Here is a 27282-nt window from a genome sequence, read left to right as displayed (position 1 = left end):
AGCCACAGTTGGACTGGCCATTGCCTAGTGGCAGCCACTGTGCAGAGGTGGCTACTTCAGAGGGTCTGGTTCCCTCACGTGAAGGTGGAGGGAGAGCTGCCATTTGCTTTCAGGCTAATCAGAGATGGTATCATCCTCACCAGTGATGCTGTAAAAGGGGATTGGAGGGCAACACTGAAATGAAGGTGCTTCCATTTCCCTGGGAATCAAGTATCCTCTGCCAACTTCAACTGAATTTCAGTCATTCAGTACTTGTTTATGGGTTGGTAGATGCTGGGTTTGCTATGGAAGTGGCTTATTCCTCTAACAGCAATGCTTGGTTGGAGGGGCAGTTGTGCAGAGCAATTCTGTCTGTTTCCTCTAGTCCTCCGCAAATGAGGATAGTTATTCCATGGACTCTTCCCTCCCTTAAATGTTCACTGCTTCATTTCCCTGGGAAACTACTAGAATGCATGTGTTACGTCTTCAAAAAGGTCCTAAATTAATTGGTTTGCTCTTCTTAAAGATTACATGTAACGCCTAAAGTCTGATGTAGAGAATTTGTGCCTGATATTGCTCTCTACCACCTAACACTCTGTCTAACAAGTGACATGCAATCCATGTGTTGAAGTGGATTTTCCTATAACAAAATAGCCCTATGGTATATCTACACTGCAGTAAAAGACCTGCGGCATGGCCATGGCTGGCCAGGGTCAGCTGACTTGGGCTTTTGGGGCTTGAGGTGTGGGGCTATAACACATGTTGTACATGCTCTGACTGAAAGCCTGCAAGATGGGTGGGTCTCAGAGCCCGGGTTACAACCTGAGCTGGAAGTCTGCATGGCAATTTTAGCCCTGCAGCCCATGCCTGCAAACCCAAGTCAATTGACCTGGGCTCAGACTCAGGGCTGCAGATTTTTTATTACAGTGTAGATGTACCTTCAGGTATATCAACATAGCAGTGTAAGCCTAATCTCCCCCTTGCGTCCCCTCACCAATTGTGTTAACCTAGGGCTCAAACCTAGGGTCCCAGGACAATGCAGGGCTGGAGGGTCCAAGCTAGTGTTAAGCTGGGACATAAGATTCAAGCCCTATTGCTTTCCTGTGTGCACATGGCCCCAGCTTGTCTCGGGTCTCGGAAGTCGTATACACGTATCCCAGAGTTCTTTGGGGCGACTCTCTATCTGAACAATCTGTGGAGCAGTCTATTGCAGTAGAAATCACACCTCCCTTTGCAAACTGTAGCAGTTCAGATGAGCATTAACCTATTGTCTGCTGAACACTGGTCTGCAAGCACACTACCAGGGAGCCTGCAAGGTTTTCAGTGGAGACCTATCAGAAGAAGCTTTTTGCAAAGAGCTGCTTTCTGGTCATAAGAGCACAGCCAGATTTTGGTGCTTGTTGCCCAGGCACCCCTACACACACAGCCCCAGGGAGTGCGGGGAGGGCCAGAGAGCAGAGCGGGGATGAAGCTGCTGCCCTGCAGGAAGGGGGAGCAGCAGAGCTCCCGGCTCAGCACAGCCAGGGGAGGGATGATCCCCCAACACTCTGGCCACTCCCCCTCCCTACAGGGCAGCTGTTTGGTCTTTGTTCCATTCTCTTGTGACCCTGTCCTTCCTGGGGCTGCGTGTGCATAGGAACCTGGACAGCATGCACTGTAAGGTCAGTGAGTGGGAGCCAGCCCCAAAACTTCCCCACAGCCTCCCAGGTTCCGTTATCCCTACCTCCCTGGGTGCGGTAGAGGCAGGGCTAAGGGAACCCCATGAGGTGCTGGAGCACACTGCACCCTAAGTCCTGGGGAAGCCCTTCACCTCTCTGCAGCTGGCAGCAGCCAGGCTGTGTGGGGGGAGGGGTGTTTTTTCCTTTGAAACCTACATTTTATGTCAAACTTAAAACTGACAAAAATAAATAAAAAGCCAATCAAACAAAAAGACCTTCACTGAACATCCCATTTTAAAAATTAAGACTTGCAATGTTTCATTTTAATAGTTTGACAGCCCTGGAGGTTGATGTACTAATTATTCTCAGACAGATGCACACAGGGTTTTTTCCTGCCAATGTGACTCAGCCTAGAGCTGAAGAGCCCAGTTCTCGGGTTAGATGGTAGTTAGTATAAAGCCTTCTCCATTTGCAGTCCTTCTACTGAGACAGCCACCAAAGAAACTAATTATGCCATTATGTGCTCCTTATGCCACCTGAGTTCCATCAGTAGCACCTCACAGTTAAGAAACAGGGTGGGTAGTAGCATTTTCCCACAGTGAAACACATTCAAAGGGCTAGAATGTCACTAGCCACTCTGGGATAGGGGTACTTGGCATCTGTGCATTACAGTGTGGACGCCAGAGCCCTAGGTTTGAGCATGGATCCAAAAATCCTTAACCTGGGGTTAAAATGCTGTGTAGACGCTCAAGCCCCGGGTTCCCTGACACGGGTCAGCTGACTTGAGTCCAACCCACCCTAGGCTTATATTGCTGTGTAGACATACCCTTAGTTACCTCTTCTCACCAAAGTGTAACTCCTTTTTTGGCATATATCCCCATGTGAACAGCATGAATGCTGAATTCTATTGTGAATTCACAACAACAGGAAGAGAGCATTCCCTGAGACACTTGAGGGTTGGGAAGGGAGGGAAATGTCATTAATTGCTTGGCTTGTATACTTCACCTATAAAGCGCATAGGCAAGGATTCTTTGTGTGACTGATGGAATTGGTGAATATATTTTCATAGCATGCACATCCATACATACATACTTGAGATTATTAAATATTTGGTCATAAACATTCACTGACCTTTTATTTATTTCAATGGAATTACACTGGAGTTCAGTTGGAAAGGAAAGACTCAGATTTGTACATTGTAAGGAATGTATTTGTACTTCCGAGCACTAGATGGAGTATATGATCAATATATACTGAGAAGAGCCTTTTGTAAAATTGTAAAAGGTGTTATTTCTTTCTTGTACTGTGCCTTAATGCCATAGTGATACCTTTGTAAATACTAGAATAGTAACTGACAGATGCATATTCACTATTGATTTAGTTTCTTTATGGAAAGCAAATTATAGGTCTCCCTGGCCAAATATGTGATGAGGCTTACTGAGCAATTTTGGCTCCTTTGCTGTCTTACTACCCCACCAGCAGTCTGATATAACCATTTTAACTAGTCAGTATAGCTTTGAAGTAAAAAAGCTGACAGATGCGACCATGAATGAGATTGCATTTTAATTTTCTGTGAATCTTTTTTACAGATAAGCGAAAGAACATGGCTACAGGTGGCAGAGTGAACACTCATCATAGATCCATGCATGTTACAGACATTCCGATAGAGACCACTGTACCCAAACAGGGACAGAACTTATGGTAATATGCTTTCTCATAGCTGCACTTTTGTGCTCATAACCAGACAACTGGGTTCAGTAAAATTTGCTGGAATATTTAGTGTGGTCCCAGAAATGAGGTGTCTCAACTTCATAAGAGACATGGGGTTCTGATCCACCTTGCTGTTTTATAAAGACCAGTATCTAGTATTAAAGGGAGCTGTAGATCATTTCCAGTGGAAAAAATTGAAGTGTGGAAAGTTAAATGAACATCTTTAAGGAGGCGACAATTCCATTCTGTTTTACACACTCCGTGTATTGTGGTTCTGTAGTGAAGTTAGGCACAATAGGAGTATCCAGTAATATTTTTGTTTGAACAAATGCTTTTTTTTCTTCTCAGTGTATGATGGTCCCTTTGTAATAACCATCTGATTACAGCTATTCCTTTTTCAGTTGTCCTGTTCAGTTGCTGAGTTAGTTTAGTGGCTTACCAATCCTATACTTGGGAAGTGTAACATACAGTACTAGTAATTGTGGGTAATAAAGACAGATGAGCCAAGAGGTAATAAGACTTTGACTTGCTGCTAGAAAGACTGAATTTTAAATCAGTAGATTTAAAAAAAGCTGGATTTAAATAGTTTTTTTGTTTTTGTTTTAATTTTATGTGATTCTCATTCTTTGGTACACCAGCCAAAACACTTTATTTATTCTGGTCCATTAAGAACATGTCTGTCTACCTACAATACTAATCCTGTCTTTAATACCATGCACATGACCTTGTTTGAGAAGTGACCTTGCTTAAATTATAATAGCCTGTGTGGCTCCCACTTGTGGTGCATGTGAAATTGGAGTCTTTTGACCAAAAGTGACCTTTGGGGACATGCTTGTGCCTGCATTTCCTTGTGCTCATCCACCCTCCTGCAGTGATAACACATGGAGCAGAGTGGCCCCAACTGCCTGTTCGTTCCCTGTTGGTGCTGGTGACAGAGAGATAGAACGTTGTGCCCCCCCCGCACCCTTCAATTGAAACACTTCATAAATGTTAATTAGTATTAACTAGTTTAGTTACTTAGTTTATGGACACTTTCCTGTCCTGTTGGAAGCGCATTTATTTTTTATATTTTCTTTCCTTTGTATGATGATTACTACTAATCACCAAGGTGCTATTCCACCAAATAGCTGAGGCTAACCTCTCTGGCTGCAAGCTGTCCTTGTCGTGTGACAGGCTTATTCCATCAACTGCTGGGTGCCCTTGACCATTGCCCTGTAGGCTGGTCTTTTCCACCAGAACTGACAGCGTCAAAGTCACTGATGCCTAAAGTTGTACCTACTGGAGCAATCCATGGGGAGAGCATCAGATTCAGAAAGATGCTCCTCCGATTCCATAAAGGGACTCTCCTTCCAGAGATCCAACTCCTTCAGCACCCCTATTAGTAGGGACTCTACCTAGAAGGCTACCATCACCAATACAGAGAGAGGATCTCAGCTGACTTAGTCCTCCAAGCAGAGCTTGGTGCCAAAACCTGTTGTTGTTTGCTCCTGTTGAGGTAAGGCAGATCTGAGCTGCTCTTGAAGGGCAACTCAAGCTACTAGTCTCCGTTCCCAGAATGGGTGAGGTGAAAGAAATGAGGAATTATGGACCTCCTGTCTCCTCTGAACCATGAGCACAGAGGCCTGATTGCCCTGGAGAGGTTAGTGGAAGGCTGATTCTTTGTCTCAACTGGCTGCAAGTGGAACTACATACATCCAGACATCGAAGCCCAGTACCACTGCCCCCACCCTCTATATCAGTCCTGTTATACAGAAATCCTTAACAGTACTTGCAAATCTGTTACAAATTAATGCTATTTGAGCCCCTGGCACTGTCCTCTATACTAATGCCACCAACACCAGGAAGAATTATACCCTCTACTGGTATTCTTTTGCACTGCATTGAACAGTCAACATCACCTCTAGAACAGACATACTCCTCTTCACACTCACACTTTCTCCAGAATCAAGCAAAGACCCTTTCCAGACATCCATCCCAGTTTTCCTCTCCCACAAGGATTTCCTGAGTTGAACTCCTCCTAGATCATCCTCTCAATCACCAACAGACTTTAGGGCTGCCCAGGGATCTCCAGCAAAACATCCTTACATCTCTTGTCAAACATCACTTTGAGTCATAGCACTTTCTCAGTCTTATCCATTTGGCTTTACATCTTGGTCTTATTGGGCATTCTGGTCCCACTTCTGTTGGAGATGCTGCTGTCCCTCTTGCTTCTACAAATGACCTAGGGTCCACTTCACCAGTTAAGTCCATGATTAGATGACTCAATGAAGTAGACCTCAAAAAGGGAGTGAGAGAATGTGAGGAAGGAGGCAGAGGCTTAGGAGGAAGATTTGGAAGGAAATGACTCCAAGATCACAAGAGACTCCTCTCAACCCTTTCTCCCCCCCCTTCCCCACATGAGGAGATGGTGACATCTGCTCCAATAGCACCTCCGAGAAGGAACTGTTGTCAGGAGTTGCTGTGAAGGGTAGCAGACAGTCTGGACATTGAATTATTTGTAATGTATATGCTTTCTCTGTTCTGACCTCCCAAGTACATTGGCAAAGCTCATAAATGGAGTCCTAGGCTTTAAAACAAACAAAAGGAAGTATTTCTTCACACAAGGTAGTCAAACTGTGGAACTCTTTGCCAGAGATGTTGTGAAGGCCAAGACTGTAACAGGGTTCAAAAAAGAACCAGATAAATTCATTGAGGATGGGTCCATCAATAACTATTAGCTGGGATGGGCAAGGATGGCATACCTAGCCTCTGTTAGCCAGAAGCTGGGAATGGGCAACAGAGGATGGATCACTTGATGACTGCTTGTTCTGTTCATTCCCTCTGGAGCACGTGGCATTGGCCACTGTCAGAAGACAGAAGACGGGCCTAGATGGACCTTTGGTCTGATCCAGTATGACTGTTTTTTATATTCTAAGATTGTTTAACATTGGCATTTGAATTTACAGCCATCTATCCAAAGGGTTAGATTCACTACGTTATAGCCATTTAAGTAAACTGAAAAATCAGTCTGTGCTGGAAAGGATTGGTATGTAATACATTGCATAATGCAGCAATTTCATTTTCTGTCCTGTATAGTCCATTTCTTATTTTATTACATCCTAGTTTATGGCATAGCCCCGGTGCTCACAAACTCATTACTGCAAGATTTACTCCCTCTACAAGTGCAGAGATTGCTATCCATGGGCAGCTGGTAGTAAATCTGGAAGCTCTTGCAGAGCTTTGAAAACTCGTGGCACATGACTTACTAAGATTGAACTAAGATGCTTCGACTTCAGCTATGCTATTCGCATACCTGAAGTTGCGTATCTTAGTTCAAATTCCCCCCCTGGTGTAGCCCAGGCCTGACATTCAAGCAGATATTTCTTTATTTGTGTAGTAGAGAGCGAGTGACAACGTTGGGTTTAAATTGGAAATACAGTTACACATCCTCGACTATGGAATGGTTAGTACTGCTCCATAACAGTTCTAGTCAGCCAAACTAAATAGTCCACATAAGTTCCCCTTATGTTGTGTGTAAATGTAAGAGATACAGGTGGACCACTAGAAAGAGACTGTTACAGCTCCTCTTGGGATAAGACAGTATTTGCTGGGGGGGGGGGGGGTTGTTTTTATTTTTAAAAGAATAGCCAAAGTTGTTGAATATAAAATCCAGGGGAAAAAATAAAAAAAAAGTTTTTGAAAATTTGAGCCTGGTGGTTTTAGTGATTTGACTCATTCTAGCAATACAGCTACAGAATAAGTTAGTCTGATAAAACAAATGTGACTTACTGTGACAAAAATAAGAACTAAAGAGAAGAATGGTTTTGTATCTTACAGTTCAAGATGTGTTGTCTGTGGATTCCACTAACTGTGTGCATGAGATGCAAATCTTTTGACCAACACTGTTCGCTGGGCCCATGCCTGTGCCCAGCATGCATGCATTCCCCCACCAAAACCCAAGGGTATATAGGACTGAGTAGCCCCAACTGCCTCTCAGTTCTCTCACTACTCCAGACTTCTAGCAGAGATGTACTCGGAAGGAGCAGGACAGAGAGTGGGTAATGGGATCTAAGCAAACAAAAATGAAAATTACAGTTACTATAAGGTAAAGTAAGCATTCCTTTGTCTGAGTCTTTCTGTGCAGATACCACTTACGGTGACTAGCTAGTGATTTCCGTATTGAACAGGAAGGGTCTAAGGAGTCCTAACTACACCTACAATGATGTGACAATGATTCGCGAAAATGCTGTGGTTTGGACATGTTGTTGTATGAGTGTCTAAAAACTGCATTTCTAGAGAAGCTCCTGACTGGATACCACCTCATGAAAGATGGAAAAGAAGAGAACAATGAACTACATAAGAAAACTATTGAGAAAAGTGCCGCAGTCTTGGAAATTGCCTAGAATGGAGCAAAAAATGTGTCACTAGACAGCAGTGGAAATACTACATTGCCTCGTGTGTCGCAAGGCATGGGAATGTGTAAACTATACTACACCTCGCTGGCTAAGAATTGCTTAACAGCTCTCTGGAATTTGGCATCCGATCTAGACTCCACATCCAATGTGTAATCATAGAATATCAGGGTTGGAAGGGACCCCAGGAGGTCATCTACTCCAACCCCCTGCTCAAAGCAGGACCAATCCCAACTAATCATCCCAGCCAGGGCTTTGTCAAGCCTGACCTTAAAAACCTCAAAGGAAGGAGATTCCACCACCTCCCTAGGTAACACATTCCAGTGCTTCACCACCCTCCTAGTGAAAAAGTTTTTCCTAATATCCAACCTAAACCTCTCCCACTGCAACTTGAGACCTTTACTCCTTGTTCTGTCGTCTGCTACCACTGAGAACAGTCTAGATATAGCCTCTTTGGAACCCCCTTTCAGGTAGTTCAAAGCAGCTGTCAAATCCCGCCTCATTCTTGTCTTCCGCAGACTAAACAATCCCAGTTCCCTCAGCTGCTCCTCATAAGTCATGTGTTCCAGTCCCCTAATCATTTTTGTTGCCCTCCGCTGGACGCTTTCCAATTTTTCCACATCCTTCTTGTAGTGTGGGGTCCAAAACTGGACACAGTACTCCAGATGAGGCCTCACCGATGTTGAATAGAGGGGAATGATCACGTTCCTCGATCTGCTGGCAATGCTCCTGCTTATACAGCCCAAAATGCTGTTAGCCTTCTTGGCAACAAGGGCACATTGTTGACTGATATCCAGCTTCTCATTCACCCCAGATCCTTTTCTGCAGAACTGCTGCCTAGCCATTTGGTCCCTAGTTTGTAGCGCGGTGCATGGGATTTTTCTGTCCTAAGTGCAGAACTCTGCATTTGTCCTTGTTGAACCTCCATCAGATTTCTTTTGGCCCAATCCTCTAATTTATCTAGGTCCCTCTGTATCCTATCCCTACCCTCCGGCGTATCTACCACTCCTCCCAGTTTAGTGTCATCTGCAAACTTCTGCAGTCCACACCATCCTCCAGATCATTAATGAAGATATTGAACAAAACCGGCCCCAGGACTGACCCTTGGGGCACTCCACTTGATACCGGCTGCCAACTAGACATGGAGCTATTGATCGCTACCCTTTGAGCCAGACGACCTAGCCAGCTTTCTATCCACCTTACAGTGTATTCATCCAGCCCATACTTCTTTAACTTGCTGGCAAGAATACTGTGGGAGACCATATCAAAAGCTTTGCTAAACTCAAGGAATAACATGTCCACTGCTTTCCCTTCATCCACACAGCCAGTTTTCTTGTCATAGAAGGCAATTAGGTTAGTCAGGCATGACTTGCCCTTGGTGAATCCATGCTGACTGTTCCTGATCACTTTCCTCTCCTCCTAAGTGCTTCAGAATTGATTCCTTGAGGACCTGCTCCATGATTTTTCCAGGGACTGAGGTGAGGCTGACTGGCCTGTAGTTCCCCGGATCCTCCTCCTTCCCTTTTTTAAAGATGGGCACTACATTAGCCTTTTTCCAGGCCTGGTGGTATTAAATCGTGTATTACGGAAGCGCCTAAGAATCAACCGTGCTGTGGTAAAGGCATGGGCTGAGCTTCAAGTGGCTGCCTGCAGAGGTCTGATATAGGAACATTTCTCAGGCATGCTCTGGCGGTTGCCTGGGCCCTAATGCCTGAAGGAAGGGGCATACATGCTAGTTAGTAACAAGCTGTGATGTACTGACTAATCCACTTGCATAGTCTCTGGGACAGATCACCTGACCTGTTACAACCTTCTCCAAGGTCAAAAACATCCATAGTTATTTCCCAAATGGCTTTGTCCTGTTTAAGAAATAAAGGAGGGTTTAGGAACACTCCAAGTATGCAGCTTGGATTCTCCCAGGTTAGAGTAGGGTTTGGGGAAGAAGACAAGGAAGTTCATGTGTTTAGTTTAAGTGGAAAAAAATCAGACAACACTCTAGTAAGAGACTTAGTGTGAGGTCTCAGCACTACCTGTGTTTAGGGGACTGTCATTAGTGCCGAATCTCACTAACACCTTGCTGAGGAGATAACCACCTTTTCATTGCTTGAAGAGCAAGATGAAGGAGACAGCACTTGGGTGAGGGATGAGAGGGAGTTCCCTAAGGTTTATTAGTTCTACATTCAAATCCCTGGATGGAGGAGGCATGGTAGATGCATATGAACAGAAACCTGCTGCCTTAAAAATATACATTTATTTTTACTTAAACAAAATAACCTTCCCCCCCATCTTCTGTTTTTTCTCCACCCTAGACTTACCTGCATCTAACACATAGCAAATGGGGGCAACTTTAGGCCTCTGTGCCACCATAATACAACTTGAATGATTTGTCACTTTGCCTGGTGGGGATTGGATTGGGCCATAGCTCACAAATACCTGTAAGGCAGGAAGTGGGACTGACCATCTCAGAGGAGGCTTTTACGCTACCCTGTTAAGGCAGCAGAGCTGGTGTCTTATGTCTTTCAGGTTTCTCTGTGATAGTCAGAAGGAACTGGATGAGCTGCTGGATTGCCTGCACCCCCAGGGCATTAGAGAGAGCCAGCTGAAGGAGCGGCTGCAGAAAAGGTGAGGCTGCTATTCTTACTTTGCATACACCTTGCCTGTTGCAAGGTGTATTCTGTTCAGGGTAAAGCATCCTGCTACCAGCACGGATGCACAAAGCGAAGCTATGATCATGTGCGTATAAAGGAGGAGGGTGGGAAGAGTGGCTGCTTTTTCTTTTCAGGAACATATTGCGAGTTCTCCATCAGCAAAAGTCTGAGCCACCAAGACACCTTGTCAGCTCTTAAACTGCTGCAGTGACAGCTGAAAATAAGGGCTGTTCCTCAGCGGCAGGGTTACAGCATGCTGTTGAAAATTGATCGTTCTGTACAGTTGTAGCTGATGGAGTGTGCAGATTAAAATTGGGCTTCTGCTGTTCCCTCCAGCACGCTCTAGCCATTACTGACTACGCTCCATGTAGTAGCCTGCATCTGGTCAAAAGGTGGTCTCTTGTTTTTTCCAGGTATCAGGACCTCTCACATTCCATCCACTTGGCTCGGAAACAAAACCTGGGCCTGAAGGCCTGTGATGGCCATCAGGAGCTGCTCAGCTTCCTCCGCAGCGACCTTATTGAGGTGGCGACTCGGCTACAGAAAGGAGGGCTGGGATATGTTGATGAGACGTCCGAGTTTGAAGCCAGGGTGAGGGAACACCGGAATTAAAATTATGCCCCTGTAGTAGCTGTAAAGGTGAAAAACTAGGACAAATTTCTGGCACACCAGGGCTTGTAGCCATTATGGGGTCCTGCTCTTAAGTATTCCCTTGAGCAAATAGCTCTAGAAATTCAGTTGTGACTTGCCCTTTTGTGTATTGTATTTCCATAGTGGTATTTCTAAATGCATCACCAACATCTAGATAAGAGCTGGTAGCTCACGTTTCTCTGCATAAGTGCCATCTTAAATCTGAGGCTGGAGATCCAGCAAAACTGTTAAATCAATTTATTTCCCACAACTTTGAATGGCTTCTTAAAGGGGAGTCTTTTCGGGGAGTTCTCAGCAGTGGTTTTAACTTTTTTTGGTTTTAACCAGCAGGTTTTTGTGGTGAAATGTTACTGCAGGATGGCCAAAACAGTTGAAAACTGCTCCAAACCCTAAGGATGACCCTGAATTGGCAGTTTTCAATTCTTTTGGCCTTCCTGTAGTGACATTTCACCCCACCTGCCAGTACTGATAGAGAAGCTAAATCAGCTGCCGAGAGCTCCTCTGAAAGTCCATTGACAACTTCTAAAAATATTCACTTCCTTGCCTCTCTTGCCTCTGAATGCTATGGGGTCAGGGGACCTAGGCTGCTGAAGTGCCTAAATGGGTGAACTAATTGAAGTCTACTCTGGGTGCTTAATTACCATGATGAGAGGCATTAAAAAATGTGGGTCCTGTTGTTTTTTATAGATTGCTTGTGTTGTCAGGGTTATCCAGAAAGACCACCACCTTGAGTTGGGAATCTACAACCTGTTGTCTGGTGGCAACAGAAATATGCTGATGCCATAACTAAGTTGGGGGTAAACTTTGGACTTAAGATACTGTGGTAGTGATAGAGTGTCTACACCAGTGATACTCAGACCTCAATGGTTCAGGTGCCAAATTAGTGATCATCATTACCCAAAAGAGCCACAGTGGTGTGATACATTGTTTCATTTACTATACTACTATATATTTGTATTTAAACAGTATGATGGGGAAATATTTAGTTTATATAGTCTCACAGCAAAATGACTCACCAGGTATTATTTTATCAACTACAATTGGTTAACGTAGTAAAAGCATCCTAAATGGTTGTTAATCTAGACTGGTTAATGATGCAATCAGTGTTTTAATGTCATATGCTGCGGACAGACACATTAACTTGTGGCTCTGGAGTCTGAGTATCACTGGTCTATACTTGCAGAACTAGCCTACTTGGGATGGTGGTTAGGGTAGGTGGTCCTATTATTACATGATTTTGTGGTGTTCCCCACAGGTATGCTCGCTGGAGAGCCTAAAGGATTTTGGGGAATGTGTGATTGCCCTCCAGGCTAGTGTCATTAAGAAGTTCCTACAAGGTTTCATGGCCCCTAAGCAGAAGAGAAGGAAACATCAAGGAGAGGACTCTGTTGCCAAAGTGGAAGAGGTAGATGAAGAGAAGAAGATGGCAGAAGAAGCCAAGGTATTATTGGTTACTGTAGGATCCATTTCTTCTTTTAAATAGCTCTTTTTTGGGCTTACTCCATCTGGTATTAAGCCTAGTGCCGCCTCCTCATCCTGCCCCATTTCAGGTTCTGTGTGCAATCAAATCAGTATTGTGGGGTGGGTGACTTGCCTCATACGTTCTAAAATGGGTGCTGTCAATAAAAAGCATGTTTCAGAATCCATAGTTTAGTCCCTCCCTAAAAGCATTAAACTGATTAGTGCATTTAGCTTTCTAATTTCTATGCCCCTACTACACTGCTGGTAGGGGGTCGTAGGTTCCCTGTTCTGTGGGTGGATCTTCAAATAAGAGCTTCTCAGGGAGTATTTTTAAAAAACTTAATGAAAATGTTACATCCATTTGGAAAGGGCTAGTAGAGGAGGTGCCAAGTGTTCTTAATCCCTTCACCTATAGAGAGGGACCTGTGTGGTGCTGAAGTTTCCTGGGGAGTGGGGGTGCAGTAGGATAGGTGCTATGCAAGGAGACAAGGGCAGAGATATCTGATAGGTTGGGAGATCCAGAGTTTGCTGAATTTGAGGGTTCCATGCAGTTTGACTGGGCAGCTGGGGAGATTAGCTGCATCTGCCTGCAACAGAGAAGCTATATTAGCAGAAGTGAAGAGGTGTACTTAAGGTGCAGGAGGCCAAGAAGACCTGGAGAGAAGCTGCAGCGCGCGCGCTCGCTCTCTCCCCCTCCCCCCAATCCCTCCAGGGCAGTGTAGTGGGAGCACTGCAACTATTTAATCAAAGGAGCTGTTCTGGTGTCTAAAAAGGTCCACCCTGGTGCAGATGTGGAACAGAGGAGCACTGTGTAGTTTCAGTGCACTGCATTATGTGGGGATATATTTCCTATTACTGATTTATTTCAAAAGCACTCCATGTTGGCCAAGTCTGCTCCCATTGATGTTACAGAGGCTTCCAGCACTATGAAAGAGCAAGAGCCTCTTGATGCTTCCTATGATGCATTCATTTCTGCATGTTTTGAGCTCTTATCACCACTGCTGAGCTGCTGTTAGAAGGGGGAGAGTCTTTGTCTGCTCCATTGTGACCTTCAGAGAGGTTGCGGAGTTGTCTCAAGTGTGACCAGACCCTGTGGGAATTGATGCAACCCTCAGTTTTTCTGCAATACTCGGTTGATTTTGTTTTGTATAGAAAAGTCCAATTAGTTCTTGATGAATCCTCCAGCCCTTCCACAACAGAGCGACTCGCACGAAGGGAAGGTCTAGTTATCCTACTAAACTCTAGAGTTAATAAATCTCTGATGATCCAGATCTTTTCTATTCCAATCTTCCCATATTTACAGGAACATTTACAAGAATAAGCTATTCTTTCATACCTGTAGAACTGGGTCCATACTAGGGGTAGTACCAATTTAAGAACATTGGTTTGTGAATGGATATAGTTATAGCAGTACAAAAACTGTACATAAGCCTTTAGCTCCTTCCATACTAGTACTAGAGCCAACCCAGGTTTCTAAACTGTGGTGTTTATCTATGTATCTACCCCAAACTCAGCCATTTTTGACAATGGGTGTCAAGTCAGCCACTGTAGCAGACCTCGGATTGCTCTCTCCACTCCTTCAAGCACTGTCAAACAGTACCCCTATTACCATGAACAGGGTTATGGAGTTCAACATTCCTCATAGCAAAGCCAGGTGTCTAGTGTGCTTTGCTCCAATGGGTGTTGAACTTGATTGACCCGGTTCACACCAGAGCTGGGAATAGAGAATTTTGACACTCATTGTCAACACAGGCTTATTTTCCTAATGTCTCTGAATTTCCTTCAGTGTTAAGACTGCTTAGAACATTCAGACTCCCACTCTGTAAATAAAAAAAGTGTGGTATTCTAAACACAGTTTGGGAATGCATGCGCAGCAGAGTTCAGGTGTGGTTCTTTAAATGTTCTAGCACCACCTAATTTGTCTAGTATGACTTTGAGCAGGGGGTTGGACTAGATGACCTCCTGAGGTCCCTTCCAACCCTGATATTCTATGACTTCTGGTCATATTATCCAGTTGAGCTTAAAGGTGACAGTGTAGATTTCAGTACTAGCAGAGTGTGGCAGTCTAAACCGCTCCCTGGAGTCACAGATCTCATACAAATAATTTTTTCTTTACTGGCTGTTCTATCAATCTGCTGCCAAGACACAGGCATGACAGTAAGAGTAAAGTACCAGTTACATCTGGCTATGCTAGTGGGAGTTTCCTGGCATGACCTGGTATGTTTAGCATTAAAGTACATTGTCTTTTCACGTCAATATTATCTGGAATTTGCTTTTTGCCAAACTGGGAAACTCTTTTTAAGGTGATCTTGTAAGGACCATTTGGATTTCAACTGTAATTATCTGACAAGAAAATGTGATTACTGCAGCTTTGAAATGCAAATGAATGTTACAATTGTTGTAGCTCACCTTCCCTCTAAGAAAAGCTCGTGCATGGACCTGAACTTAAATACTGAGTACACTGACAGACTGACCTAAGGCAGTATGTGAAAACGAGCCTTGGTTTCCATGCAAATGGCCCTGACTAGCAGATGTACCCCATGCTGTACATTAGGGAGAGTACACAGAATTAACCATGTGCCTTTTGCCTACAGTACAGTATGGGTCACAACTGACTGACCAGAGGGAGAGGGATGGGCAGATCACTAGCCCTTCTGCTAGTCAATGGTATTTGCGTGGGAGTAGGCAGCAGGCCAGTTCTTGTTTTTAGCTATAAGTTTGGATGCATTAGTCACTAATAGTATGTCTACACTGCAGTTAGACACCCATGGCTGGCCCATGCCAGCTGACTTGGGCTTGCGGGGCTTCGGCTGCAGGACTGTTTAATTACAATGTAGACATTTGGGCTCAGGCTGCCTGAGTTTTGGGATCCTCCCATCTTATAGGATCCTAGAGCCCTGGCTCCATCCTGAGCCCAAATGTCTATCCCACAATTAAACAGCCCCATGAGCCCAAGTCAGCTGGCATGGGCTAGTTGCAGGTTTGTAATTGCAGTGTAGACATACCCTCAGTGCAGCCAGGATTTTTTTTAGTGAAGGTCAGTAACAAGCAATTAAATCTGTTATTCAGATGGGAATTTTTTCATTCTCAGGTTGCCAGACAATAGGCATTCTAGCCTGCTCTTTGTCCTTCTCACAGCAGGCTTTTCCTGTCACGCTCTTTTTTTGTTCTTGATATTTTCCTCTGTTCGTTCATTTGTTGCAGTGGCAGAGTTTTCTCTCCTCTAACCAGGAGGATTCAAGTAACTTCACTGAATTTCATGCTATGCCTGACAGGTTAAGGTGCAACAATAAACAGAGTTCCCCTGGAGACTGGTAATGCTGAAATGCCCCAGCCTTATAGAGCTTGGGAAACAGTGTTACAGATCTGGTAAATTCCACGGACTTGGGTAGAAAAATCTGAGCAGAATCTGCCAACAGCTTTTTCAAATTTATCTTGGCCCAGTGATCCAATATGTTAACTGCAAAAGCCATGGAACTGTTACTTGGAAAATCAATTGCACAATATGTGAAGCACCCCAACAATGTTCTGCAAAAAATGGCAAAATGCCCTGCAATCTGCACAACTTTCTGTGCAGTTTTCTACTGGCCCTGGCAGTGTCTCCTGCTTTAGGTACCACAGCAGCAAGCGACAGTGAGGATATTAGGGTGTTAAAACAGTTTGTGTGGTTTTTTTTCCAAGCATCCAGTATACACTGCACTTCCTTGAAGTCAGTGGGAGGGGAATGTGCAACTCTGCAAAAATTCTGGGTTTTGTTTGGCTCCCAAATTGCTGTCAGCTGCAGAGTTTAGTTTTCTCCCATCTGACACTTCACTGTTTTTTCATTTTCCTGAGGTAGAAGAACATTAACTTGAGTCCTATTATGTCCCTGTCAGGACTAGGCTATCACCTCATAGTTGTAAAGCAGAGGATTAGCCGTTTAGTTGAACATGCAGTGGCTGTGGATTGCTTCTCTGTTCTAGTGCATTTCCAATTTACTGCAACTTTGTTTTTAAACCTGTGGTGCTGAAATGTAGATTTCATGGGTGGCTTACTATGTGCAGACTCCAGCAGTCATGTTGGTGCAAATCCCAGGTTTTAATACTATGGTCTCATTTGCAGCTAATGGGAGGACCTCAAATGTGCTGAAGTTTTATCGCAACTCAGTGAAAATAACTGTTCTTGTATTTGGGGCCTGGAATGCTTTGTTTGTCAAAGCTGACTGGCTGATGTCACTGTCACCCACCTCTCAACTAAACAGCTTTGAGGGCAAACTATTTAATGGATCTTTGCTGACAGACATGAATTCTCTTCAAGTGTCCACTGGAGGGCAGCACAGGCTGCTCTCAGCAGTCATGACCTGAACAATGCCTGCCAGCTGCCTTTTAACTTTCATCCTGCTTTTAACGGGGCTAACATTCTGCCGTTTATTTTCTTTGACTGACAAGTATTTGGGTTAGACTTTCAAAGTAAAGAATGTAGTGCAGTTTGTGTAGGTTGTTTCAGGCTGGTCATGAAGCACAAAAGGTCCGTAGTGTTATGAACAAGATGTCTGGCCCAGTGAGGCTGGTTAGAGGGTAAGCCTCAAATAGGACTGAGGTGCTGTGTAGAAGGAAGAAAATACAATAGCTGAATTATGGCTGACAAGTGCCCCAACTAAAAGATGTAAAAAGTCTTCAAGTTATAGTGAGCTGTGCTTTGGTATAAACTTAGTTCTGTCTGCAGGTTGCTTCAGCGGTGGAGAAGTGGAAGACAGCAATTCGGGAGGCCCAGACCTTCTCCCGCATGCACGTGCTACTTGGGATGCTGGATGCCTGTATCAAATGGGATATGTCTGCAGAGAATGCCAGATGCAAAGTGTGTCGCAAGAAAGGTATGGATTCCAGCCCCAAGCTTGCTTAACAGTGGGGAACGCTGGTGCCTGTCATGCACTACCTGGGCAGCATGCTCCTGTAGTGAGTCACCACATCCTGCTCTTGGTTGCACTTTCGTTCTGAACATCAGGATTCACTCATTCAGAAGCAGAAACACACACATCACAGGAGCCCTAAGACTGAAAGTCAAATTAAATGTCTTTTATATAACTTACAAACTTGCAGAACACTGCAGGACTGTGATTTCCATAGCCTCTCCTGCATGCCAAGGTGTTATCATTCGTTCTCTCTGCAGTACACTAGGTCCTTCTTAGCCTTGCAAATCATCAAAGGGCTATTCCCTGTGTCTTTCTGTGTTTATGAAAGTTCTGTGTTCTAAATATTGGATCCCTGGATACAAGTCCTTATCGTATGAAAGTGCCTCTTCAGAATAACAAACCCTTCTGGGAACGGTCATGCCTTCATTTCATATCCAGAGTGCATGCCATCCTACACAAACCTGGGGCTTACTCTGAGTTCAGCATTTCTGACGGAAATAACTCTCACAAGTGTTTGTGGTTAAATGAAACTGTCATATTTCTAATTTGCACTGTAACTTGGCTCTGTGATGATAGGTGAAGCTGCTGCAGCATGCTAAGTGCTATTTATATATGCCCTCTGTTAGTGCTCTTCCATTTGGTCAAAGCAGACTGCCTAAAAACAATTATTGTCTTGTCTGTATTCATATTACACACTTTCAGGCTTGAATTTTCTAGGAGCCTTCTGAGTTGCACCCATCTCTTGGTTGCTCTGCTACAAGAGGGGCTAATACAACACCCCACAACTGAAGAGGAGAGAACAAGGTGGGATTAGGCTGAGTGAGACTATCCACCATCAATCTATGCTCTGCTCTAGGGAGCAGTTGATGGGGGTAGAAGAGAAGGAGCTGGGAGAGAGCAACTCCTGGCTGTTGCTCTTCATGTGAGGGTAGGCAGAGAGATGAGGCCCCATGTCCTGAACTACTACTACTTTGGCAAGTGGAGGAGGACACTGACCTGGGCCAGAGGAGTCCACCTTTATACCATGTCTTGCATACAGGGGAAGATCTGCAAAGGGGAGCTATGTAAATTGGGGGTTATGGGGGAGGGAATGTAGAGAGAGAGTCACCAGCAGTCACCCTGCCATGATGTGCTCTGAATGGGAGGTGTGCACAGGCAGCAGCCATCTCTCTACCCTTAGAGAAGAGCCTGGCAGCACAGAATACCTCATTGTAACTTTGTCTTGTTTTGAATTTGTGCACTGGAAGATGCTGAGCTCTCTTGAAATGCTCATGGGAGGTGGGGGCAGCAAAGGTTCTATTTCCACACAGACTTTCTCTCCTAGTTTGCCAGGGGCTCATGCTAATCACCTTTGCGCTATTAGGTTAGCCTTTGGGAACTAAGCATCAGTAGACGGAGGAAGCTGGGAGGACTGAGTGAGATGTCCTCTTGAACAGCTGCAGCGCCTCCTCTCTGGGTGATCTTCTGAAGCATTGCAAAAACTGTCCATTGCTAGCAGAGAGTGCCCTAGTTGAGTCCAAAGGCACCCACCTAGGTCCAATTGGCTTGATTCGACAGAACTAGAATTTCAGGTGTAGGGAGGAGAGTCACATTGTGAAGTTTTTGTTTTTACTAAGCAGCTGGCTTAAAATAGGTTTTCGCTCAAGTTAGTGAGGAGCATAGAGGCAGCATTCCTACTGGGCAATTGCGCTGTGCTGTTCAAAGCTAGACTCAACAGGGCTGGGAAACTCCCATAGGTTTTAAAAGGCTGCAGTGCTGTTTGAGGAGTTTTTGTGGCCCTCCACCTCTGTCCCTTTCTCCATTGTATTGGTAGCTGCTTCTGCACAGGGTGAGCAGAGCTGTGCTACTAAACTTCATGCAAGTTCTCCCTTCTCCTAGGTGAGGATGACAAGCTGATCCTGTGTGATGAGTGTAACAAAGCCTTCCACCTGTTTTGTCTGAGACCAGCACTCTACGAGATACCAGATGGCGAGTGGCAGTGCCCTGCTTGCCAGCCCTCTACCGCCAGGCGCAGCTCCCGGGGGAGGTGAGACCCTCTTTTTTTCTTAATGCTTTCACTGGGGAGGAATTCTAATCAGGCTCTGAGAACTAAGGAGTCTTTCACAAAGAGACCAAAGTGTTAGTCCTTAATCAGTAACTGCTTTTAGAGGAGGGAAATACCTAGATTACCTGATGGCACTTGAATAATAGCAGAGCAATCTTTTCAGGCTACTCTTACATTAGAGCACCTGTGTTGCAGTGACCCATGACATTTTGAGGGGATTAAATAAATAACTTCACTGTAGCAGTGGAAAAAAGTCTCTGCAGTAATAAAGGGCTGCTATTAGTGCTGAAACTCACTTGGTGCTTCAGCTCATTTGAGCAGTAAGTCTGGCTGCTTGCTCACAGGAACATGCTTCCTAGCACTGCAATCCTTTCTGACTTACAGCTGAGGTGAGCTCTCAGAACTGGCCTGAACTGACTGCTGTTCCTGTCCATCCAAAAGAGGGAGACCTTGAGCCCATAGTCTGCTACTTAGCAGAGAACAATGTTGAGCATAACTGTTTGTTTACACCATGATAGCCAGATATCGCTCACCTTTGAACTCAAAAGACTTGATACCTACTCTCTCTCCTCTTTTAATCATAACTGTCTGTGGTTTGCATTTTCACTTATGCCAGAGAGATGAGGCTACCAACTACCACCTGAAGAATAGGTACCTAGCCAGCCTTCCCTCCAGACCAGTGATACAAAGTATATTAGACTGTCATATGCAGGTGGTAAATGGGCCTAACAGTATTAATTACTCTCTGGGCATGGTTTAAAAGGAGTTTATCAGGCTTGTTCTGAAATGGCAAGGCTTTAACACAGCTGTTCTAGCGTGAGATCACAGTTGCTTTGATGTGTCAGAGTCATCTGCAAGCTGCTTTGCTCCTGGATGTGAGCCATCAGGTGGAGTAACACCTGTCTTATCTATTTACTACTTTATTCTTCCCAGCTGGAATAGAATGGAAGAGAATGTTGGCCTTGGAACACCTTCCAGCTCTTAGTGTTGCATGAACTTAATCTTTTTCCATTTAATTAATGATGGACACTTTACTCATGCAAGGTGGAAAATTCAAAGTTGTAGCTCCACAACAAGCATACCTCTGCCTCTTTCTGCACATGCATATTGTTTTCTTTACCTGTTTTTTGTTATAATTGTTACCCCGAATTAGATGTATGTAAAGGGTCAGACTCGCTGTGCGAACCAGAAGTTTGCATTTTATGACATCTGTGCATGTGCATCCTCGGTGCTTTGCTCAGTAAAGGTGGGAATGTAACTGTGATGTTTGCCTGATTGTTAGCACATTAAATCAGCTCTGCTCCATGGAGGGCATGAAAAGTGGCACTGCTGTGAGATGGAGTAGGGAAGGAGACACTCTTCTTTCCCTGTCTCCTCCCAAAAACTTCTTAAACTGCCCTTTAATGGGGCTTCTCGGATATGACAATCTATTTACTGGCCACCTTCTTTCTTCTCTGCTCCACTACCACTTGCACTCTCTAATGTTACATCTCATGTTCGAACAAACTTAGTATGGATTTGGAGGGAGGAGATTTGAGGAAGGACTGGCTGATCAAATGTGTGGAGAGTCTGGTAAGGCCACCTTGGCTGCATTGCACTTGGACAGCGTAAGCTGGTAGTGACTGCATGTTTCAGATGCTTCCCAGGCATCAGTAGCATTGTACCTCATGAGCAAGAGGACTGCATACAGTCAATGTGGTATCCTGACATTCTTCCTCAAACCCCAAAGCACTTGTCCTTATTGAGGAATAACTACACTGCAAACAGTGTTAAATGTAGTTATCGGTAACATGTTGCCGAGATGTGTGGAACAGCAGCAGAGTGGTTTCTCTCTGCACCTGTATTCAGCTGTTGAAAGTTTTTAGAATTTAGGCTGAAATCTGTCAGCCCCAAAGTGATAGCCTGGGAAGTAGCAAGAGACTGAAAGTGCCATCTAAGCCATAACTCTTAACATGATATCCTGGCTGAAAAAGAACAGATTGCTATAGTGTGAAGCAATTTGAAGCAAATGTTTGTTTTTAGATTTAGGTGGTCAGCAAGTTTGTGTATATGAACAAACATGCAGTGAAACTCCCAGGGTCAAGGCTAGCCAGGCTCTGCTAGTTTATTCAGAGCGTCTGACATCTACCTAATTATCTTGCTTTTAGAAACTATACCGAAGATTCTCCTGAAGAGGAGGCTGAAGTGGGCGAGGAAGGCCCAGATGAGGAAGATGCTGAGGAGGATGAAGAGGAAGAAGATTATGAAGTTGCTGGACTGAAATGTAAGTCTTTAGCTACAAGTTATCATGTGGGCTCAGCTGTAGTCTGTTCCATCTTTGTCATGTATTCCATCTGAGGCTTTGTGTCCTATCTGAGGAAGAGGTTGGGTTCTCACATGGATGTGTAAGGAGGCTCTTTTCAGAGAAGGCTGCAGACATGATATATTTGTGGAGAAATGGGAGTCGACTGCCTTTGGGCCCTTGCTACTTCAGGACTGAGACTGTCCTTTCAGCAGTTTAAATACCACGTCAACTCAAAGGAGTGGGAGCATGCTTGCATTCCAGTGTAAAGATCCACACTTCTTGATACACAGCTGATGCCATAAAAACTGCTGCTAAGCTGTCAGCAGGGGCCTGCAGCAGCGAAGGGTTAGCAAGCAGCATGATTGATTTTTTGTTAATAGCCTTTTTACTCTTCAAAATTTGCTGTCCCTGGGCAGTGGAATGCTCTCTCTCTCTTCCTCCACCACCCAAAACTTACTTTTTTTAAATGCAAAACTAAAAGTTATCTTGTTTGGGATTAGGGGTGGAGAGTATAATTCTTGCCTGTCGTCATGAGGTTCCCTTTGTACGCTAGTAAAATTTACCTTACCTTCCTGTTCTACAGGAAGTGACTATTGTCCAGGCTGTAGTACGAGTCAGGTCCCCTCCGACCTGAACAGACATTGACAAGGAAGCTTCTAATAGGGCTGTAGTAACTGTCTTCAGAGATTGATCTTCCTCAGGCAGCTGAGGCCTGGTCTGCACTGGGGGAGGGTGCGAATCGATCTAAGTTAAGCAATTTCAGCTATGTGAATAACGTAGCTGAAGTAAACGTACTTAGATCTACTTACTGCAGTGTCTCGACTGTGGTAAGTCGATGGCTGATGCTCTCCCGTCGACTCCGCCTGCACCTCTCGCCCTGGTGGAGTACCGGAGTCGACAGGAGAGTGCTCGGCTGTCTATTTATAGCGTCAAGACTAGACACAATAAATCGACGCCCGCTGGATCGATCGCTGCCCGTTGATCCAGCCACTAATGTAGACAAGCCCTGAGTGAAATAGTCACAGGGTTCAAAATGTGTACAGTGTCGTTGTAGCCGTGGGTCCCAAGATAATAGAGAGAGGAGGTGGGTGAGGTAATGTCTTCTATTGGACCAACTTCTATTGGTGAGAGACAAGCTTTCGAGGACCTGAAGAAGGGCTCTGTTTTAAGCTCAAAAGCTTCTTTCTCTCTCCTCCTCCCCCCTCCCCCCCAACAAAAGTTGGTCCAGTAAAATATATTACTTCACCCACCAGGGTTCAGAACGGCATTCCAGACTAAGTGAAACAAATGCTTCTCCTCCCCAAATCCAAAAGTTTCTTTCCTGCCACGCTCCACCTCCTTTTTGTTTTGGGGGACTTTGACACTGCCCTGCTGGAGTAGATCAGGAAGCATGAACTGGAAAGATCCTTGAAATGCACATGCACACCATTTGCTTTCAGCTGAACTGTCATTGACATGAAAGTTGTAGCTTCAGACCAAACTCTTCAGCTAAAGCTGGTGAGGAATTAAGTGACTGAGACCTAGGGGATTTGTATACGTTCTCCCAACTGTCTCCAGCCGGGGAGCGTTTTGTACTACTGAGCTCCAGCTGGCTGGTTCAGGCCTTACACATTTTTCCATTTTGTTTAATTTGTGGGGTGTTCCTTGATCTTCTGATATAGATTGCTCTTTGTTCTTTGGAGTATCCATGTCCACACTTGGAGTATGTTCAGCCCTTGATGCATTCCAGTTCCAGGACCAAAGCCAGGGTTTTCAGACAATAGCAAAAGAGGGTTACTGTCACTAAAAATAAAGCATTAAACTCAACCCCCAGCTTTACAGGGCATTAGCATGGAAAGGTCATAGTGGAAAACTTTTGTTTTAGTGGAGAAGTCCCAGTTAATCCTTGTGTAGTGTTTATCCTGAGGATAGAATATAGAATGTTGGATTGTCAGACATTTAACACATGCTGTGAACTTGACACACAAGCAGGAGCAACAGTATACAGACGTCCCACTGCCCTGACACGCTGCTCCTGCAGGGGGCCTGACAAGATGATTTATTGGACAGGGATGGATTAGAGGCCACAAGTGAAGGACTGCTGCATGTTGGACGTGGCTTTCGTATGCATTTATGACCAGGTGGAAGGCGCTTGCTTGGGAAGAAAGACCAACTTACACTCAATGCACAGGGGTCGCAGGAGAAATTTAAGACAGGAGACAGTTCGTCACCACACTTGCATTCCCTCCATTTAAAATGGTGACAGGCAGGCTGACAAATGGGCAAAAACATTTATCTGGAACATAATGCAGCAGCCCCAATGTTTGGAATAAAATTCCATTGTTTACCAATTCCAGCATGTGGAGCAGCTCCCTGCCAGAGTAACTCGACACCCACTGTGAACACAGTTAGCTTTTCAGGGGGACTTAGCAACTGGCTTATCCCATTGTGTGGGCCACTTGTAAATGCCTGTAAAGGCACCCATTCAGCCATCCACACTCTCTGGCAGTGAGCAAGTGGACAACAGGAAACCAAGGGATTCCCACACATTTCTGGTCTGAACAGTAAAGAAAGGTATAAGTTATCTCCAAGGCTTAACTCACCCCCCCCCACTCCGCCCCGCCCTCCTTCGAGGGCTTTGGGGGTATCAGGATTTTAGCACTAGGACATTTCGGCTTCAACACTGCCACAGCTGAACCTTGCTCACAAAGAGCTCAGAAATCCAAATCCCCTCCCAGCTAGATGGCCCTGCTGGATGGGTGGGTGTGTGTGTGTGTGTGTGGTCACACTGAGTAGTAGTAACATCCTTGCCAACCACCAGTGCCCTTTCTAGAAAGGGGGCATTTGCTTCACCTGGAGAAGGCCTATGATTGCTTGACTTACTCAGTGTACAAGAAGTGAGTAAAGACTGGTGAAAAGCAGCACCTGTCCAGCCACAGTGTGACCGTCCCTGCTTTGGTATGACTGGGCAGGGATGGTGTAACTCTGTTTTAACCCTCTGGGGCCACTCCTCAGGGCACCAAATTCTTCTTTGAATGGTTGCACTATTGCTGTTATATGTGACTGTCTCTGCAGAGATTAGATTTTTTGCTATTGTTTGTGATGGAGGCAATCTCAGTAACTTGGAGAGGTGATAACATTAGGAGCAGAAGCCAAGAGGCTGAAGGACTCTTGTCCATTGTCATCCTCTCTCCTTGGTTTGAGGCTCTCTCAGATTTCTCTCCAAAAGTGAACCTGTTCTTAAAACTGGCTGATTGTTTCAGTGAGACCCAGGAAGGCAGCCAAGGGCAAGCAGAGTACAATGATGTACCCTTCCAGGCAAGGCAGGCACCAAGGGAAGAAACAGTCACTGCATGCCACCAGAGGACCCCGGCAGCGGTCCACACCTGTCAATGGAGCAGACATTGATGAGCTGGTAAGAGCCAAATTGCCCCCACGGGATTGCTCACTTCATGAGTTATAAGCTCAACAGGTGTCACACTTCCTTCCCCTCCCCTTCTCGAAGAAATGCCCTGAATTGTATTGTGAAATCCATATGGGGCTGAGGTCTGTCTAACAAAGGCCATGTATCCTTAAGGGCCCAGCGCAAACGGAGCACAGATATGCCAGGCATCCTTCCCCAGCCGCTTTCACACATTGTCCCCCTTGATTAGCAGGCGGCCTGCAGCTTGTTAAAGGGTTTTTAATAGTATCCATATGTCTGTGCAGAGAGGTGGGGGAAGAAGGGGGGGTCCGGGATGGTGATAGAATGCCAACAATGCTGGACCCTCGCTCCCCGAGCTTGGCCCATTTTCTGACAGTTGTTGTCCAAACGGTCACTCCCCAACCTTCAGGACATAATTTAGCTGGTTTAGGTTTCACTTGACATTTAATGAATAAAACCTTGTGTGTTTGAATAGAGCCAATCATGTGGGTGCACTGGGAAGGGCGGAGCTGGGGGTTCTGTGCTGACTGTCCTGGGGATGTAGCCATTAGGGTTACGTGGAGATATTGGCATTCTAGCACCATGGTGCGCTGTGGCAGGAGCTTCCCACAGATCTGCTGTACATCTAGTGACCAGTGTTAACAGTACTGCTGTTATAGCCTGTCATAGGAGCTTCTCCCAAAGTGCCCAGTGTCAACAGCGTTTGCGTCTTGGGCTGGAGTGCAAGGCTTGGGGCTCAGGCTCCTGCTGCATTAGGGTGCCTGGGGTTGGGTAAAAGAATGGCTAGTGGTTCTGTAGTTGCCTTGTGCTAACGCATACAGGAGACCCCTTTTCTGCTGGCCTTTTCTTGTTGCTTGCTCGCATGCTCTCCAAATCATAGGAGGTGTACCATAGCCAACTAGAGGTACCTTTGAGTGAGGAATGGTCTCATCTAAATGACAGGATCGGCTGCTGGGAATTTGGGCCTTGGTAAAATATTGTCACTCTCTCTAACCCTCTGGGCTGAGGAGACAGGTCCTGTTAGCTCCCTGCCCCTCTTCCCAGCACAAATCTGATTTGTTGACAGGTGTAGCCTAGGTCCAGGATGGGAACTGCAGTTCCCTCCATATCAACATATCTGTATGCAGAGATCCCTGCAGAGCTCAGAGCTGAGCGGGACGCCAGTACAGTAGTGGCTGACCTGCTACAGATCCCTAGGCAAATGGCTGACCTTGTGCACTGCTTGTTTCTCGAGTACAGCAAAGCTTGGGGCTATCAGCTGCTGTTTTATATTTAAAATGGCATGGTAGCCTCTGCTGCAGGCCTGTTAACATGGCATCACAACTGCTTTCTTCCTCTCCTTTGCCTGTCGTATGCTGTCTATCCAGGAGGTAAGGAGGGGAGGGATTTGCACACTCCATTTGTTGTTTATTCTTTGGCCACTTGTTTTGACCATGCTGTCTTTGAACCTCTTTGAAAAAGCTTCCTGCCCCTGGAAAAAGGACAGGGCTGCATGTAAACTATTCCTGTGAGAGCTTTTGGACAGGGTTCCCATTTTGTAACTCAAGCTGCCATGGCATTTCTTGGCTGCTATCATCAAAGCTCCCACAGCCGAGCAGTTTGCTTCTTGATTATTGCAGAGATGATGGTGGGGTTTGAACACCTTAAGCTTTAGTTTTTACAGAAGTATCACTTCTCCCCTACCCACTGATGCACCTGCTTGGGATAAGATTGAAAAGGAAAACTCTACTCCCACTTTCCTCTGCTTGGGGCTTGTTCATGCAGTGAGCAAGCTACGGTATGAGTGAATGCTCAGCGCACTGGGCTGCCACACACAGTTACTGTGACGACCCTGCTGGTGTGCATTAGAGAACTTTTAGTGCATGGTAGCACGGTCCTCACGGCGACTTAGTGCACGGTACAGTCACACCCTGACTTGCTGCTCACCAAGCCTCAGTGTGGGCAAGTCCTTAGGAACTATTTTGGCTACAGTTCCTCTCCTTTTAATGGCTTGCTCCACTTCGTGTGGTTAGGTGCTTCAAACAAAGAAGACTTCACGTCGCCAGAACCTGGAGCTGCAGAAGTGTGAGGAAATCCTCCATAAGCTCATCAAGTACCGCTTCAGCTGGCCCTTCAGGTGAGGCACTTAGAGCTTCCTTCCTGTGTATACTATCCTTGGATCT

The 27282-nt window shown here is 45.3% G+C and overlaps 1 protein-coding gene across 1 annotated transcript in view; it reads left to right on the top strand.

The window, feature by feature from the left end:
* BAZ1B (bromodomain adjacent to zinc finger domain 1B) overlaps nucleotides 1-27282 on the top strand; it is an 88363-nt gene that overhangs the window by 58537 nt on the left and 2544 nt on the right. The window contains 9 exon segments of the mRNA XM_038375520.2: nucleotides 3227-3338; nucleotides 10262-10360; nucleotides 10800-10977; nucleotides 12293-12478; nucleotides 17203-17350; nucleotides 19268-19415; nucleotides 21581-21696; nucleotides 24960-25111; nucleotides 27133-27236. Coding sequence (XP_038231448.1) covers nucleotides 3227-3338; nucleotides 10262-10360; nucleotides 10800-10977; nucleotides 12293-12478; nucleotides 17203-17350; nucleotides 19268-19415; nucleotides 21581-21696; nucleotides 24960-25111; nucleotides 27133-27236 — 1243 coding nt within the window.

The sequence above is a fragment of the Dermochelys coriacea genome, chromosome 17, assembly GCF_009764565.3.
Source record: "Dermochelys coriacea isolate rDerCor1 chromosome 17, rDerCor1.pri.v4, whole genome shotgun sequence".
NCBI lineage: Eukaryota > Metazoa > Chordata > Testudines > Dermochelyidae > Dermochelys > Dermochelys coriacea.
This window is presented reverse-complemented; position numbering and strand designations above follow the sequence as displayed.